General features: G+C 53.3%; 1 protein-coding gene across 2 annotated transcripts in view; it reads left to right on the top strand.

Annotated features, from left to right (window-relative positions):
• CHCHD6 (coiled-coil-helix-coiled-coil-helix domain containing 6) overlaps positions 1-6,523 on the top strand; it is a 219,467-nt gene extending 212,944 nt beyond the window's left edge. For both annotated transcript variants that reach the window (XM_079785248.1, XM_079785249.1), the window contains exons 7-8: positions 3,669-3,804; positions 6,126-6,523. In XM_079785248.1, coding sequence (XP_079641374.1) covers positions 3,669-3,804; positions 6,126-6,131 — 142 coding nt within the window. In that variant the 3' untranslated portion in view covers positions 6,132-6,523. The remainder of the gene's footprint in view (positions 1-3,668; positions 3,805-6,125) is intronic.
• Positions 6,524-16,644: the final 10,121 nt, after the last annotated feature.

Raw genomic sequence — 16,644 nt, forward strand, 5'->3', positions numbered from 1 at the left:
GACATGGCCTCCCAGGCCACGCCCTGCATGGGCAGGTCGGAACTGGGAAAGGAGAGGCCCAGGCCTCTGGAGAATGGAGAACCAGAGATTAAAACAAGGAGGGCAAGGCAGTGGATGGAGGGCAGAAGCCAAGGTCTGTGACTTCATGTCATTCCTGAGAGAGAACCTTGGAACAGTTGGAACTGAAGCAGCAAGCATAGGCAGAGGACTGACCCGAGGCAGAATGCCCATGTAGAGCCTGGCTATCCTCAAGAACAAAAGTCCAGTGTTTTTATTGATTTCAGAGAGAGGAAGGGAAAAATATAGAAACATCAATGACGAGAGAGAATCATTGATCGGCTGCCTCCTGAACACCCTCTACTTGGGATCAAGCCCAAAACCGGGACATGTGCCCTGACCCAGAATTGAACCATGAACTCCTGGTTCATGGGTTGAGGCTCAGCCACTGAGCCACACCAGCTGGGCCAAAAGTCCATATTTAAAGTCCTGCAATTAGACACATCCATGTCAAAAAGTTTCTACATACAAGAATGGAGAGACATCCTGTAAGCATTGGAGGAATCAGGTGGTCACCCCACTGTACCCCAGTCGTTGGTTGGCTGTCCCTGTGACTCTGCCCAGTGAGAAGATCCCTGAACCGCTTGCTGCTGGGGCAGAGCCTGGCCTCATAGGCTGCCGGGCTGTCTGCTCCCTCCTTCCCGGAAATGAAAAGGTCGCTTCTCCCACACACTCTTTTCCTTACGAGTCGCACACCTTTGAGTTGGCATGGCATGGCTTCTGTGGTTTATAAATCGTCATTTTTATACGAGCTTTGGGCCTGAGTCTTACTAGTCTTAGTTAAACATAGTCACTTCACTCCCCTCATTAGTGATGGGTTTAGGGATGGGCTTTGACACAGTTCAGGCCCGTGGAGAAGGAGAAAGCTGATGTGTGTGAAACAACAGACCTGAGATGACAGCCACCGTGCTGCTGTGGTGCAGGGGAAGGGGGGGGCGATCTGGCTGGGGTGGCGGCATTGATGGTACAGCAGCACCGGAAGTGCCACCTCCAGACTCTTAGTGTGACAGTAAATCCTTGTGTCTTACTTCCTAAGCAGCTGAGTATCCTGTTCCTTTATGTTCGTAACTGTCTGTGAGTTATCTTAAAATAATACTGGTACAGTAGACGAGTGAGTAAAAAGCTGTAGTATGTTTACACAAGGGGATACTTCTCAGCCATAAAAAAAAAAGAAAATCTTGCCTTTTGTGACAGCATGAATGGACCTGGAGATTATTATGCTAAGTGAAATAAGCCAGTCAGAGAAAGACAAGAACCACATGATCTCAGTTATATGTGGAATCTAATGAACAAAATAAAGAAACAAACAAAATAGAAACAGACTCATAGATACAGAGAATAGACTGACGGCTGTCAGAGGGGAGGGGGATGGGGGGTGAAACAGGTGAAGGGATTAAGCAAAAACAAACAAACAAAAAACAACTTCATAGACACAGACAACAGTGAGGTGATTACCAGAGGGAAAGACGGGCGGGTGGAAGTAGGAGAGGGTAAAGGGCGGATAAATGGTGATGGAAAGAGACTTGCTTTTGAGTGGTGAACACACATTATACAGATAATCTTCTCTAATAAAATGGTAATATGCAAATTAACCATCACTCTGCTACATAAGCCACGCCCACCAGCCAAGCCACGCCCACCAGCCAATCAGGGCGAGTATGCAAATTAACCCCAATCCAAGATGGCTACAGCCACAGAGAGCAAGGTTTCCCAGGTAACAGAGCAAGCCAAGCTTTCCATAGCCGTTGCAGGCCTAAGCCTCCACTCAAGCTACAAAGTTTCAATTATAGAAGGTAAACAAATTCAAACAAATGGCAACAGAATGGAGCTTGAGAGAGCAGGCCAGGGTTGCCGGCGGCAACAGGGGAAGCAAAGCTTTAAAGCACACCCTGGCCGGGCCCACCCGCTTAAGGCAACAAAGTTTCAATTGTAGAAGGTGAATTAACTGCCACAGAGATGGCTGCCGCCCCGGAGGGAACAGCAGGCTTGGCTCTGCTCCAGGCTACGAAGTTTCAATTGTAGAAGGAAAATAAATCCCAGATACCAGGGCCTCCAATTAGGTTGCCAGGGGGCGTGGCCCACCTGCAAACCACCACAGGCCCCACGCTCAGGCCACCCCACGCCCCAAGGGAACCCCACCCTGATCTGGGACACCCTTCAGGGCAAACCAGCTGGCCCCCACCCGTGCACCAGGCCTCTATCTTATCTAATAAAAGAGTAATGTACAGATTGATCATCACTGCAACACACAATATAGCTGCCCCCATGTGGTCAAAGATCCTGCCCCCATGTGGACACAAGATGGCCACTACAAGATGGCCAGCAGGAGAGAGCAGTTGGGAGGCACCCGGCCTACAAGGGAGGGCAGTTGAGAGGGACCAGGTTTGCAAGGGAGGGCAATTGGAGGTGATCAACCCTGCAGGAGAGGGCAGTTAGGGGTGACCAGGCTGGCAGAGGAGGGAAGTTGGGGGCAAACAGGCTGGCAGGGGAGTAGTTAAGCATCAACCAGGCTGGCAGCGGAGTGGTTAGGGGGTGATCAGGCTGGCAGGCAGAAGCGGTTAGGGGCAATCAGGAAGGCAGGCAGGCAAGCAGTTGGGAGCCAGCAGTCCTGGATTGTGAGAGGGATGTCTGACTGCCCGTTTAGGCCCGATCCCACCAGGATCGGGCCTAAACGGGCAGTCGGACATCCCTCCAGGAGTCCCAGATTGGAGAGGGTACAGGCTGGGTTGAGGGACAACCCCCCGCCATGCACGAATTTCGTGCACCGGGCTTCTAGTGTGTTATATAGACTTGTACACCTGAAACTGTATAAATTTATTAACCAATGTTACCCCTAGAAATTCAATAAAAATTTTTGTTTCCTATTTTAAAAAAGAAAAAAAAATTTTGTAGGTTCTAAACCTCCTTTGAAAAATGAAAGAAAAAATAATAAAGTACTCCCAAAATACTGTAGTGGTTATCTCTAGGAAGTGAGATTCTCAACTGTTTTCTTTTTTAGACATTTCCATAGTATTCCAGTTTTCCTCACTGTGCGTGTATTAGTTTTTAAGTCCGAAAAACAACTTTGTGTGAGAAAGTAGCTATAATGTGTATAATTACATGGTCACAATCGGGTGTACAACTTAGGCCAGAATTGCCCTGGGAGGTGGCGAGAGTGTCAGCACCACAGTCCTCCAGCTGGCTGCTCCTCTTCCCCTAGGCGCAGTGATGGGCAACCTTTTGAGCTTGGTGTGTCAAACTTCGCAAAAAACTGAGCATAACTCGGGTAGTGTGTCACTTTGAGGAAAAAACTAACTCCAAGACTCTAGTCACAAATGTTTCATCCTCAGGAGCAACAAATGTTTCATCCTCGGCATGTGGCCACGTGTCATCAGAAATGGCTACGTGTGTCAGTGCTGACACGCGTGTCATAGGTTTGCCATCACTGCTAGGGCAAGACCCCACTTCCCACAGCACTAGCCCCCCTGCGGCCCCCTGGTTCTCTCTGAAGAGGTACTGGAAGCGGAGGTGCGGAACCTGCTGCCTTAGCCATGGTGTTGAGTGAGTGAGCCCTTGCCCTCCCCTGTGCACCGGGATGGAGCCCCAGGCCTTGCCTGCTTTCTGTCCCACAGGCCCCGCAGGCTGGAGCCCATGTGCTCAGAGCTGCAGGCTCAGATCCTTCGCTGCTACCGCGACCACCTGCATGAGGTGCTCCTGTGCTCGGACTTGGTCAAAGCTTACCAGCACTGCGTGAGTGCCGCCCACAAGGTAAGGCCCGGGGCTTCTGGGCTCTGGGAGCGTGGGGGCGTGGGGGCGGGCACTGCCAGTGCTGACAGCTGTCTGCCATCTCTGTCTGCTGCATCAGGCATTCTAACCTCAAGGTCTCTGCCTTTCACACAGGGAGGGACTCATAGGCCTTAGATGCCCTCAGGCGCCTCCTGGTTCAGATGTCCTGCCCGGCTGTTCCCACAGGGCTCTTGGAAATCTAGACTAGGAAAGGGGCCCTGGGGCATTTGGGCCCCACTAGGCCAAGTCCAGGGGCAGCACTGGGCAAAGTCAGGCCCCGCCTTCAAGGGGCCAGTTAAGAGCATGCATATGCCACCCATTTCTTACCTTTGAGCACTTGGGGGTGGGAGCACGGAGGAGGGCCCATGGCATAGGGTGGAGATCATGAAAAGGCAGGTAAGCCCTGTGGAAGGAGGAGAGCCTTGGGGTTCTGGAGGTGGAGGCGCAGGTGTGGCCTGCCTCAGAGGAGGAGGGAACTGAGGGGACCCCCCTGCCCACCCCACTCCTATGGTGGTCTGAAGGGGCATGCAGGACCCAGCCTCTGTGAGAGGGAAGGGGTAAGAGTGGGTCCAGGTCTCAGGGGCCTGTGGTTGTCCTAGACATCTCGGGCGGGCAGCATCCCTCCCGAGACATGGTCCTAGGACCTTGTCCTCCTTCTCTGATCCTCCCAACCAGTTCCCGTTTCCCTCCTCACACCTCCCCAATTCCTGTCCCTCTTCCAGACCGTTCCATCCTCTTCCCAAGTACACTGCTCCAGACTGGACCTGGCCCCGCCTCACCCTGACATAGCTCCCCCACACACGTCCCTAGGGGCACTTTGGTTTGGAATCACCAGAGGGCTGGTGTGTTTGTTAAAAGAGCTGTGGGGTGTGGCCTTTCTCCCGTGGAAAAACCTCTTTTGCCCAAGTAGGAGACAAGCTGCTGTGAGTTCTGGTGGTGGGAAGCCTAAGATCAGAAGTCAAGGGTTTCTCTGCTGCTCAATAGCCTGGCCTCACTAGAGCCCTCCTCACTCTTCTGTCAGCCTGTTCGAGGCTCTACCCAGCTCACGCCTGCCCAGTGTAGCTGCGGGACAGAGGGAACCCAGCAGCAGGTCCGCACGGGATCAGGTGGGGGCAACGCCTGGATAGGAGGTCGTTTCCTCTCCCCTGTGGGGTACGGAAAGCTGTTTGCTCATCTTCAACTTGAGCAGAAAAGACAGCCAACCGTTGCTGCAGCCCTGTTGAGGGAAGGAGCCTGGAGCTCGGCGGCTTGCTAGACCAACTGGGGGCCATGGAACCGAAGGAAGGCTCTCCCGTGCCCTGTGCATCTGCCGAGGTCTTTGTGAAAGTCTGCAGAGTACCTTTCCCCTGACAGGCCCTTCCAAGCCCCTGCTCACCCATAACGAAGGTTATTTTTACCAAGGGAAAGACCTGGGACTGAGGCAGCTCCCCTGCAGCTCCCAGCAGAGCCCTGTCTCTGTCCTCCCTCTCTCATCCAGACCCTACCCCCGCCCCCCACACACACACACCGGGGCCAAGGTATGATCACAAAGGAAGGCAGATTGCATTTAACCAGCGTGCTCTCTGTAGCTCCTGCATGCCCGAGAGAGACTGGGGTGCTGCCAGGCCTGGCTCCCTCTTTCCCACACCTGTGCCTCCCCTCCCCCCAGAAAAGCATGTTCGACCTGACTCCAGAAGGGCCTCCGATTGTGCCCTGCGTGGGAAAGGCAGCCGGTGCCAGAGAAACTCAAACTGCCCCCTGCCAGCCTCCACGGCAGAGGAGCCTGGCAGAGCTGGCGATGGAGTTCAAGGCTCTAATAGTGATTTGCTTCTAGAAGCGGCCAGATGGCAGTGTCTCTGGCAGAGGGAGTAGGAACAGGACAGAGGCCCACCTTGCTGGGAGTTGTGCAGGAGGCGCTTCTCAGAGCACGGGCAAGCTCCTGCCCGGTGCAGCACCTGCCGAGCCTGGTGGCGTGTGTGCGGATGTGGACAGCAGGTGAAAACCTGAGTCCAGGACATGCTCTCCGAGTGGTTTCATGTAGGCAGTTCTGAGAGAACAGGGGAGACCTGGCGGGGCTGAGGAGAACTGAGCTGAGGCCCATCTAATCGTCGGGGCGGGAGGTCAGGTGAGTAGCGGTCCATGTTAGCTGGTCCTTGTGGCACGCGCTGAGTGAGCACTGGGCCTGGAGGTGAAGAGGCCAGTTCCAGGCTGCAGGACCATATGGGCAGCACTCTTTCTATTAAACGCCCTCTTGGAGCCTAGGGTGCACAGGGTTCCTAGGAGAAGAGGGCCATGCCTGAACTCCAACCTCTTTTCCTTTGTAGGGTTGAGAAGCAGCCATCATTCCTGGCCCTGGCAGTGACTTGGAGCCTTGAAGAAGAGACCAGTTATGGGACCACAGCCTCCAGACCCCCCGACCACAGCCATCTTCTGCCAGGTGCCCATGATGCTTAAGAAATGAAGGATGTGCCTCTTTCCGAAAACAAATAAAGCAGCAGTCTGTGTTTTCAGTCACTTCTATAGCTGGCAGACAGTCATTGGTGTCTCCTCTGTGCAGCCCTGTTCTGGGCCCAGCAATGTAGGCTGGCAAAACAGGCTGCACACCTCGAGGAGCACCCAGCCTAGCAGGGGAGATGGGTGGGACCCATAATTCTGCTGTGGCCACAGGGGCAGGTAGGAGATTCAGTGTGGGAAATGGTTCTTTCTAGGGACAGAGCCAGGACAACAGGCCAGCTTCCCAACAGAGGCTCTGTCTGAGCTCCATTTCTAAAGCTGATGGATGACTGCAGGGCAAGCCAGAGGAGGCTTAGAGTGGGATCCCAGATGCAGGCTCGGGGGAGCACAGACTGCGTGCAGCTGGGCGTTGCAGAGAGCAAAGTGGGGGCCGGAGGGCAGGGGGTAGATGCCAAGCCGAACTGCTTGGGGGGGCGGGGAGGGTCTCTAGCAGGGAGCAGCACTGTTCAATCCCTCCCTCTGAGTGATGCCACCCACACTCCTAGGGGAGGGTTGGCCCAAGTGGGACAGGGCACTTGAAGGTATGAGAAGCCAGAGAGAGGCTGGTGGGGTGAGCCAGGGGAGCTAAAATGACAGGACTCTGGTTTTGATCAAGGATGATTTCCAAATTTCTGGCTTGGGTGCTGTTGATTCTACAGACTGAAATGAGGGACACAGGGACTGAAGGGGGCAGATGACAGCTGGGTTTGAGATGTGCTGGACTCAGTTGATGTCCAAACACTGGCCTGCTAGTCCTTGACCTTTGGCAGGGCCCTAGGCTGAGGCGCCTTGAGCACCCAGGGCTGCACTCTGTGAGGCCGAAAGAGGAATTTGAATTTGGGGCGGGGCTTCTGCTCTGCTGACCTTGGATTTCCTGCTAAAGTTTGTTTGGAGAGCCCCCAGCCATCTGGAGCTAAGAGACTGCAATCTTAACTTAGGCTTTGCAGCCCAAACATCGCTGCTCACCCCTAGATCCTCATACACAAAGGTCCAGTGAGCAGTGGAGGCTTGGCAGTGTCCTGTTATCTGAGCAGGTAGATGAAGCATTTTATTCAGCCAGGCTACATAGTGGTGGCCCCCTCTAGACGTTCTGGGCTCCTTTACCAGACCACACAAAGATGAGTGGTCAGGGCCTGAGCCCCTCCCAACCAACTCCTGGCAGCCCAGGGCGGGGCTGGCCCTCTGCAAGGTCAGCCTGCTGGAGTCACAGGTCACCTGGCTCATTATCTTAAGTGACATCAGAGCAGGCATTCAGCCAAAAACTGCTGAGGCCCTTCTGAGACTCCCTGAGAAGCCTCTGGTGTCCAGGGCGTTGTCCAACTTCCAAATCTCACAGGAATAATTCCAGACTCCATCCTCCTACCCAGGAGTCATTTGCGGGCAGCTGTGTGTACACCTGGGTCTATGTGTACCTGTCCATCTATGTGTGTGTGTGTGTGTGTGTGTGCACATGTGTATGTGTACTGGGCTATGTGCACAGTCCACACGCAGCTGTTTATCTGTGCATGTGTGTTTAGGTGCCTTTGTATGTGTGCACAGGCAGCCAGCCATGTTCACCACCTGCTAATGCTCCCAGCCTCTCTCTACTTGGATCTTAGCCCATTTCCTGTAGAGTTAGAACTGAGCTTCCCTTGCCTGATGTCCACCTCTCCCCTACTGGGGACTTGAGGTATATGTCTCCAGAGCCATCTGTATCAGTGTGTTGGAGTGTCCGTGTGTGTGGGGGGGTGGGTGCGTGTGCTCAGGGTGCAGGCTTTGTGTGTGTATGTGTATGTACCTGTACAAGACTCGCTTATGTGTGGACCTGTCTCCAGTCCCTCCACATGGCCATCCCTCACAGGAAGTCAGGCCTGAGAGAGATTGTGTGGGGGAGGGGTGTGTTCAGTAAGGTGTGGACCCGGAGGCAGACGTTCACATTCCTGGACTCAGGTCCCAGCTGCATGACTACTGAGAGGCAGGGAGTGTTAATGCCTATCCCGCCCGGTTGTGGGGGATTAAATATGATGATGCTGGCTGTGGCATATGGGATCCAACCAGGACCCTAGAAAACACTGTAATTATTTAAACATAGGGAATTTAATGCAGGGAGTTGATCACAAAGGAGATGGAGGAGCTGAAACCCCAATGGGATAGTGTCATAACCCAGGAAAGATTCTGTCACCTCTGGTCTAGAGGGACAAAGGGAAGAGACAGAATTGCCCAGTGGAAGCTGGCACCCCAGGGGTTGGGGCCACCAAGGGGACACAGCTGCTGTAAGAGGTGCTGCCTATGGGCTCTCCCCTCCTCCCACCCTCCAGCCTCCATTCATTCGTGCCTCCCCTTGGCTGAACCTAGCAGGATTGGAGGGCAAGGCAGCCCCGGAGCTGCCCCTTGCGTGGAGGAGTGGCACGAGGCCCAGGACCACAAGCAGATCAGCAGGAAGCACATCAGCATGACCTTTGGGGTGTACTGAGCGGGCATGTGTGCCTGTGCTTGGGTGGGTGTGAGTAGTGGGTGCCAGTGGCAGCATGTACACACACCTGTGTGCATTTATAGCTTGTATTGGCACATGGTGGCCAACTATCATTCAGCCCCAGCAGACACTTACCCACGGGCCAGGTACTTTCCCACACCTGTCTCCCACGGGCCTGCAGAATAGTTACACAGTTACTGCCACACTCTACAGACCAGGGAACTGTGGTGCAGAGAATCAGAGCAACTAGCTCCAGGTTGCACAGTGCTCAGTGCTGTGCTGCACCTCCTTTTGGAGGCGGGGTCCCTGGTTATGTGCTGGGCCAGGCTCCCAGGACCCAGCTGATGGGCTCCCCTCACCGGGCTCCCCACATGGGAAGTGTGGCCCCTGGCAGAAGAAATGGCCAGAGTTCATTCCTTCCCATGTCATTATTGAGCTGAGGAGGCCCAGCAGTGCCAGGGCAGGATCTGAGCCCTGGGGCAGGCCCTCCTTTGAGGTACCGATTCCCTCCATTGGGAGAAAGGGGACCTGCCTCACACACACGCTGCCATCTCACCTACCCATGACCGCTGCTGCCCCTCCCTCATGCGGGCACAGCCTCGGACATTCGAGTCATTGCAGGTGGCTGGAGTGGGGGTGAGAGCAGGGCGTGGAGGGAATGTCCGATGTGCACTGGGCACAGGAGGGAGCAGTGTTACTGTGATATGGAGAGGGCCCTGCCCTGTGGCGCTGCCAGAGGAGGTGACTCGTGGCCTCTTAGGAGGACACATTTGGTTAAACGCAGCAAAAGCCTTTTGAAGTGTACAAACTCACAAAAAACAACAACACCAATCCTCCCCCCCCCCCTTTCTGTAGTTGTTTACAAAAGACATCACCTCAATGCTGAGGGCATGGGTTGGTTGAGAATAGAAAAATTGAAAAAGATACACCTGCCAACTCTGAGGAAGCTGGAACGGTCATGTTCCTATCAGACAAGGTGGACATCGAGACAAGGAGTGCTGTGAGCAACAGAGGGGCCCAAACAGTAACAGGGACAGCTGGCAGGGAGGGAGACTTAAAAATCGACCGTGTGTGCCCCTGGTGCAAGAGCGAAATACTCGGAGCAAGACTGACAGGGCAGAAAGGAGCTTTGAGAACATACACCCCTCCGCCTAGCCAGGGCCGGCCGCTGGCTCGTAGGAAATCAGTGCGCAGGTCCTGTGTCCTGGGCTGTTGGCCCTGGCCCTGCTCGGTCTCTGCCGTGCCCGCCAGGCAGCGTGACTTGGAGTGTCAGAGCAGCACAATTGCTGAGCCTCAGCCTGTTTCCTCCTCTCTACAAGGGAGACAGTCACAGGTGCCATCTCCTAGTGGGTGGTGAGGACAGGTGTCCCTTGTTCAGTGCTCATTAGGGTGATGGCAGGAGGCCTGCCACTCACATCCCCTCAGGCCTGGGCTAGACAGCCCTTGACCCTGAGTTCTCTCCCTCTGGAAAGTGCCTTTAATCAGGAGCCACTTCACCAAAGCAACACCCCAGAGGCAGGGGCTGCATTCAATTATTGCAAGGGTGTCCGGGCCAGAAAGCTGAGCAGGGCCTCGGGGAGACTGCTTGGCAGCTCAGCTTGTCCCCTTGCCCTCTGCTCCTTCCCCTTACCACTGAGTGTTGACCTCCAGGGCACCCCTTAATACATGTCCTGCAGGCTCACCTGTGCCTTAGACTTGGCTTCTCTGTTACTGTTACTATGTCCTAGTGACCGAAGACCAGGGCAACACCTGATCCATGCTCTCGGGCCTTATAGTCTAGCAGGAGAGCCGACATTGGAGCTCAGTTGTGAGCAGGCCCCTAGGGTGAGGCCTCGGAGCTCTGGCCCAGGGCGCCCAGGCTGTGGGGTCAGGGAGGGCTTCTCTGAGTTGAGGCTTATTCTGGGATCTGAGGCTGAACCAGAGTTGGCCAGGTAAAGTGACTGTTTTATGTATCACAGTGTTTGTTACAAGGGCAAAGTACTGGGAACAGCCTAAATGCCCAACAATAGGGGATACATTAAACAAAATGTGGTACATCCATAAGGTAGCTCTGCAGCCACTAACAACAGTGACATGGAGTTAGTTACTAACACGCAATTCCATACGCTCTATTTTAAGAAAATAAGTAGTATATTCTGTCTGACCCATTCTTTGGATGAAAACATATCACCTAGACATATGCAAAAATATACATACACACAAAGAAAAAGGCCAGAGGGCTATACACCTAAATGTTATAGTGCTTTTCTCTAGGGACAGGATTATGGCTGTGTTTTGTTATGTGTGTGTACACACACACACACACACACACACACACACACACACACACATGCTTACCTATATTTTCTGTTGTTTAAAATTGACATGAACATTTTTATAAAATAGCCCCCAGGTTCAACTTTTCCTGAATGCCCTTGGTGGGTGCAGCCCTCCATGGCCTGGGCCCCGGTCGAGGATGCCCAGGGTCCTGTCTTCACTAGGGCCACCTGGCCCAGTGGTTGCCTCTGGGCAGAGTCTGGATCTCCTTGAATAAGGAGCTTTTCCACGGGCTAAACAGGGGCAGTGAGTTAGGAGAGGAACAAGGCAGGGCCCAAAGTGCACCAGGAGGGGGTCCCCAGGGGTCACCTTAGTTATTCCTCTTTTGCACAACCAACATTGGCATTGAATGCTTGCTGTGTTCAGTCCTGGTTCTAGTGCTGGAGGAGCAGCATTGAGCAGAACAGAGCTGTCCCAGGTTCTTAGAGATCCGCAGGGGAGGCAGACAAGATAAAAGCAATGATCTAAGATGTTTTGCAATGGGGGAAAGTCGGGGGCCCAGGAGTGCCAGAGGTGGAAGTTGCCATTTCCAGTGAGGACAGGATACCTGTACCCCCACTCCCTGGGGGTTCCCACTCCCAGACAAGGCAGCTGCCAGCCTCCCTGTGGCCCTGGAACTAGCACAGCCAAACCCAGGTTACTCTTAAGGAAAAACACTTCCACTTCATACCTGATAACCTGCCTCATTAAATTTAATGGGCCAGTTATTCCCGTAAAATAAACATCAACTAATTATAAAAAACACATTTGCTAAAGTTTGACTACGGAACGAATAAACCAATTACATGGTTATTCAGCCTCAAAACACACACAGCAATGAAGGGGCAGACCACAGCAGGGGCGGGGGGTGGGGGTGGGCTGGTGGAGCACCTGGAATTCACAGAGTCCCCAATCCCTCCCCACTTCCTGTCCAGAGCTCAGTGGGCCTCAAGAAATTCAGCCTCTCGGAGAGCTGGGCAGACTGCAACCCAGACAGGGGCTGACTCGGGCCCTGCCTCAGTCAGGACCCTTTTAGCGCAAGTGACAGAACCCTACAAATGGACTTAAGCAAAAGAGTGTGTTGGCTCATGCGATTGAAAAGTCAAGAAGGAGGCCTCAGCATGGTGGATCTGAGAGCTTAAACAGTGACTGGTTCTGGTCTCTCTCCTCCTGTCTCTTCGCTCTGTCCTCTCTGTGGCCTTCACTCTTGGGCTCCATGAAGTGCCCCAATGATTCATGCCTTGTAGAGTTTCTCTTTCCCTCTAGCTCCAGCTTGGGGTTGAAAGGCAGGTAATAAATCGCTCTAGAGCTGACAAAGTGATATCAGGAACCTCTCCGGGGAGGCCAATAAACATACAAAAAAAATGTTTCATATCCTTATGACTCATCAGGGAAATGTAAAAGAAAGCCATAAAGAAATACTTCTACGCACCCATCCACTGGCTGAACTTCCAAGGACAGACAACACCAGGTGCTGGTGAGCATGAGCAACCTCCGGGCCCTCATACACTGCTGCTAGGACTGCAGGATAATTATACTACTTTGAAAAACGGCTTGGCAGTTTCCTATAAAGGTAAACATCCACCTACACTCCAATGCAGCAAGTTTACTTCTGTGTCAATACCTAAGAGAATGAATATGCACAGTGTCTAGATGTTACATACAGAAATGTTCATATCCTATCTAATAAAGAGGGGGTATGCTAATTGACCCTCACGCCATCGCAAAGATGGTGCCCACAGCCAATAGGAGGGAATATGCTAATTGACTTCCCCACCCTCAAAGATGGTGGCGCCCACAGCCAATGAGGTGATATGCTAATTGACTGCCCCACCCTCAAAGATGGTGGCACCCACGGCCAATAAGGAGGGAGTATGCTAATTGACTGTCACGTCCTCAAAAATGGTGGCACCCACAGCCACAAGATGGAGGCGCCCAGTCCCCTCAGCCCAGGGCCAGCCGGAGGCGCAGGCAAGCCTCGGATAGCAGCTGCCCAGCTGCCCAGGGCCGCCTGAGGCTTGTGCTGCCAGCAGTGGCAGCAGCAGAGGTGTGATGGGGGCATCGCCTTCCCCTGATCATTGGGTCGCCTCCCGCCCCTGAGGGCTCCCGGACTGTGAGAGGGGTCAGGCCGGGCTAAGGGACCCCCCCTCCAGTGCATGAATTTTCATGCACCGGGCCTCTAGTCTATATATATAAAAACCTAGGCGACCGTTTGACCATCCAACTGGTAGCTGTGATGTGCAATGACCACCAGGGGGCAGATGCTCAGCACAGGAGCTGCCGAGCTGCGGGGACTTGGCAGCTGCGCTTCTTGGGTGACACACCCGAACCAGAAAGGAGGGAGCCTGATTCCAGGGTTCGTCACCCGAGAACTGCCCTCTTGCAATCTGGGATGGGGGGGAAGGTGTCAGAGAGCCGATTTCGGCCCAATCCCCACAGGCCAGGCCGAGGGACCCCACCAGTGCACAAATCTGTGCACTGGGCCTCTAGTGGCTTTGTAACAGCCTAAGTGTCCACAGACAGTAGAATGGGTAGGTGGTGATTTATTCATACAACAAAATACTACCAAGCAATGAAAAGAACAAACTAGAGCTCCCATAATGACAAAGATGACTCTCACATCTCATGGAGCAAGAAAAGCCAGATAGAGAAGAGTCCATACTTCTCAGCTTCCTAACAAGTGACCACAAGCCAGCTGCTTACAACCACATGGTCCTGGGTCAGCCCTGCTCGGGGCTCACGAGGAAACAGCCGAGGCGTAGCCAGACTGGGCTCTTCTCCCAAGTTCCCCTGGCTGCAGGCAGAGCTCCTTCCCTTTGGCCGTTGCACGAAGGCTACCCCAGTGCCCTGCCACATGACTCGCAGGCCCTCCCTCAACAGAGCACGAACTTCTTCAAAGCCAGTGAAGGCGTTCTCATATGACCATGAGAGAGAGAGGTCCCTGGCCTTGCCCAGGCATATTGGTTAGAAGCGAGTCACACACTTTTGGGGAGAGTTGCACAAAAGTGTGACTCGCTGGAGGACAGGCCTGCTGGAGTCCATTTCCACCATGTTTAAGAGTGAGGGGGCAGTATCTTGAGGTAGCTGTTGTGGGATGATCTCCAAAAATCTGTTCGTAACAGAAAAGAAAAAAGAAAGAAAATGAAGGAGCAGGGTGTGCAGTTTGTGTCTTTGGAGAAAACAGAAAGGCAAGAATATCCATGGAATGCCCTGCTGGTGGCTTGGTTGATTGAAGTGTCATCCCGTACACCAGCAGGTTTTGGGTTTGAGTCCCTGTCAGGGCACATATCCAGGTTTTGAGTTCGGTCCCTGGCCGGTGCATGTATGAGAGTCAACCGACCAACGTTTCTCTCTCTCTCTCTCTCTGTGTGTGTGTCTCTCTCTGTGTCTCTCCCTTCCTCTCTCTCTCTAATCAATAAGCATATCCTTGGGTGAGGATTAAAAAACAAAAGAATATCTGCGGGTGTCTGCATTTGCATGTAGTAGAGTACCGTCTCTGAGCTGAGGGGCCCACAGGAGACTGAGTTTTCATTGTGTACCCTTTTGTACACTAGTTGGATTTTTTTTTTATCATGAGCATATATTTTAATAATTAAAAGGCCTGTTTTAATTGTTTAAAAAATTAAAAAAAGGTCAGACCTCTTGGGAGGAAAAGGGGTCCGGAGACAGCAGCAGCTGCAACACCAGTGGGGTTGCCTCCACCTAACCGCACCTTGCCGTGGAGAGGTGAGGGCTCCATCACCTGAATGGTGGTGGTCAGACTCAGGGACTACAGCATGCTCAGTGTGACCCTGGGCTATGTCACCTTACTTCTTCTTTTTTTAAATATTTAAATTTTTTTATTGAGGAAGCGAGAGGGAGAGAGAGATAGAAACATCAATGATGAGAGAGAATCATTGATGGCTGCCTCCTGCATGCTCCACACCAGGGATCAAGCCCACAACCCAGGCATATGCCCTGACCAGGAATCAACCGTGACCTCCTGGTTAATAGGTCGGTGCTCAACCACTGAGCCACGCCGGCCCAGCCACCTGACTTCTTCATGCCTGATCCCAGTCAGTCCAGAAAGCCATCAGGGTCTTTACCAGCAGATAGGGAGAGAACACTTGAGAATGCGCACAGAGGAAGGTGGAGACAAGAAATGGGTGCCTGATGACATCATTGGGCCCTTAAGCAAGACCTCCCTGGACTTTTCAGAGAAGCAAGTCAGTGAATGTCCCTTTGGATGAAGGAAAGTTAGGTTTCTGTTGAGCCTGGTCCTATTCATGGTTCATGTCATGTCCACTATGATTGGCTGTTAAATATTTTGAATGTCACCTCTGGTGTTTGTCCTTGCCTGCACTAGAGGAGTTTCCAGTGAGTGGGACTTGAACCAGGTGACATGTGTTCAGGTCCCAGCCTCTCACTGGCCTTGCTCGGCTGCCCCCTCTTCCTGTGGGACCAGGGCCTGTGCCCTCAGGGCTGATGCCCAGGATGATCAGCTGCATGGTTGGCTGTGGCCTTACCCATCAAAGAAACAGGAGAGAAGGGCTGGTCTCATCCACTCCCCACACATTCCTTGTCAGGGACCCGGTGACACCTCTGCTTCTGACCTGCTGGAGGCGCAGGCCCAGAAATGGTGACATCAGGGCCCATGAGCCCAGGGCTGCTCCTGACCAGACAGGTGGGTGGGTGCTTCGGGACAGTCTTCCCAGAGAAGGAGAGCCTGTGCTGGTGCTGGTCAGGAAAGATCAGCGGGGTGACTTCATGGGGACAGAGGAAAGCACTATCATGTGCAAAGCTCATGGTAAAGAAGGGAAGTCACAAAGATCCCCATGAGGAAGCGTGGAGGAGGCATGACGAGGGAGTGGAGGGGGTCACTGGCAAAGCCAGGGCTGCTGCAGAGGCCTGGCTGGTGGTGGTCAAACTCAGGGACTTCAGCATCTCCCTCGGGCTACGTCACTTCCTTCTTCATGCCTCCGTTTCCTTATCGATAAAAAGGGGACAGGCGTAGCCCCTCTCTGTCCTGTGATAATGAGCCGAACGAGAGCTCTCTGCCTGGGGGGTGCCCCGTGTTTTCTCTGGTCCTCACAGGGACCCCAGGAGCAGGTGCTATTTGCTGCACGATTCAGAAAAGGCACTGAGGGATGCAGGTGTGACTAGGGTGGAGCCCAGAGGGACTGGGCCCTGTGTTTCTGCCTCTGAACCCAGGGAAGGGTTTTCCCAGGAGGGATGTCACAGAAGGGGGTACAGAAATTTCAACTTCCTTTTTCATCTTCACTCCCACCCTTAAACCCACCCACATCCATACGCAGGCAATGCACAGCCACAGAGAGGTGTGCATGGGGCAGCCAGGAGGTTCTGAAAGCTCGGTTGGAATGGCTGGGAGAGGGGGTGTCCCAGTCAAGGCCTCAGATACTGTGGGACAGAGACAAGCTTTCCCTGTTGTACCCTCAGAATTCCCCACCAACACCATAAGAGAGAATAAATGGTTGCTGTTGGTTTTTTTTTTTAAGACATTATTGATTTTTTTTAAAGAGAGAGAAGGGAGAAGGAGAGACAGAGAGAGAGAGAGAGAGAGAGAGAGAGAGAGAGAGAGAGAGAAGAGACAGAGAGAGAGAGAG

The sequence above is a fragment of the Cnephaeus nilssonii genome (genome assembly GCF_951640355.1).
Source record: "Cnephaeus nilssonii genome assembly, chromosome: 11".
NCBI lineage: Eukaryota > Metazoa > Chordata > Mammalia > Chiroptera > Vespertilionidae > Cnephaeus > Cnephaeus nilssonii.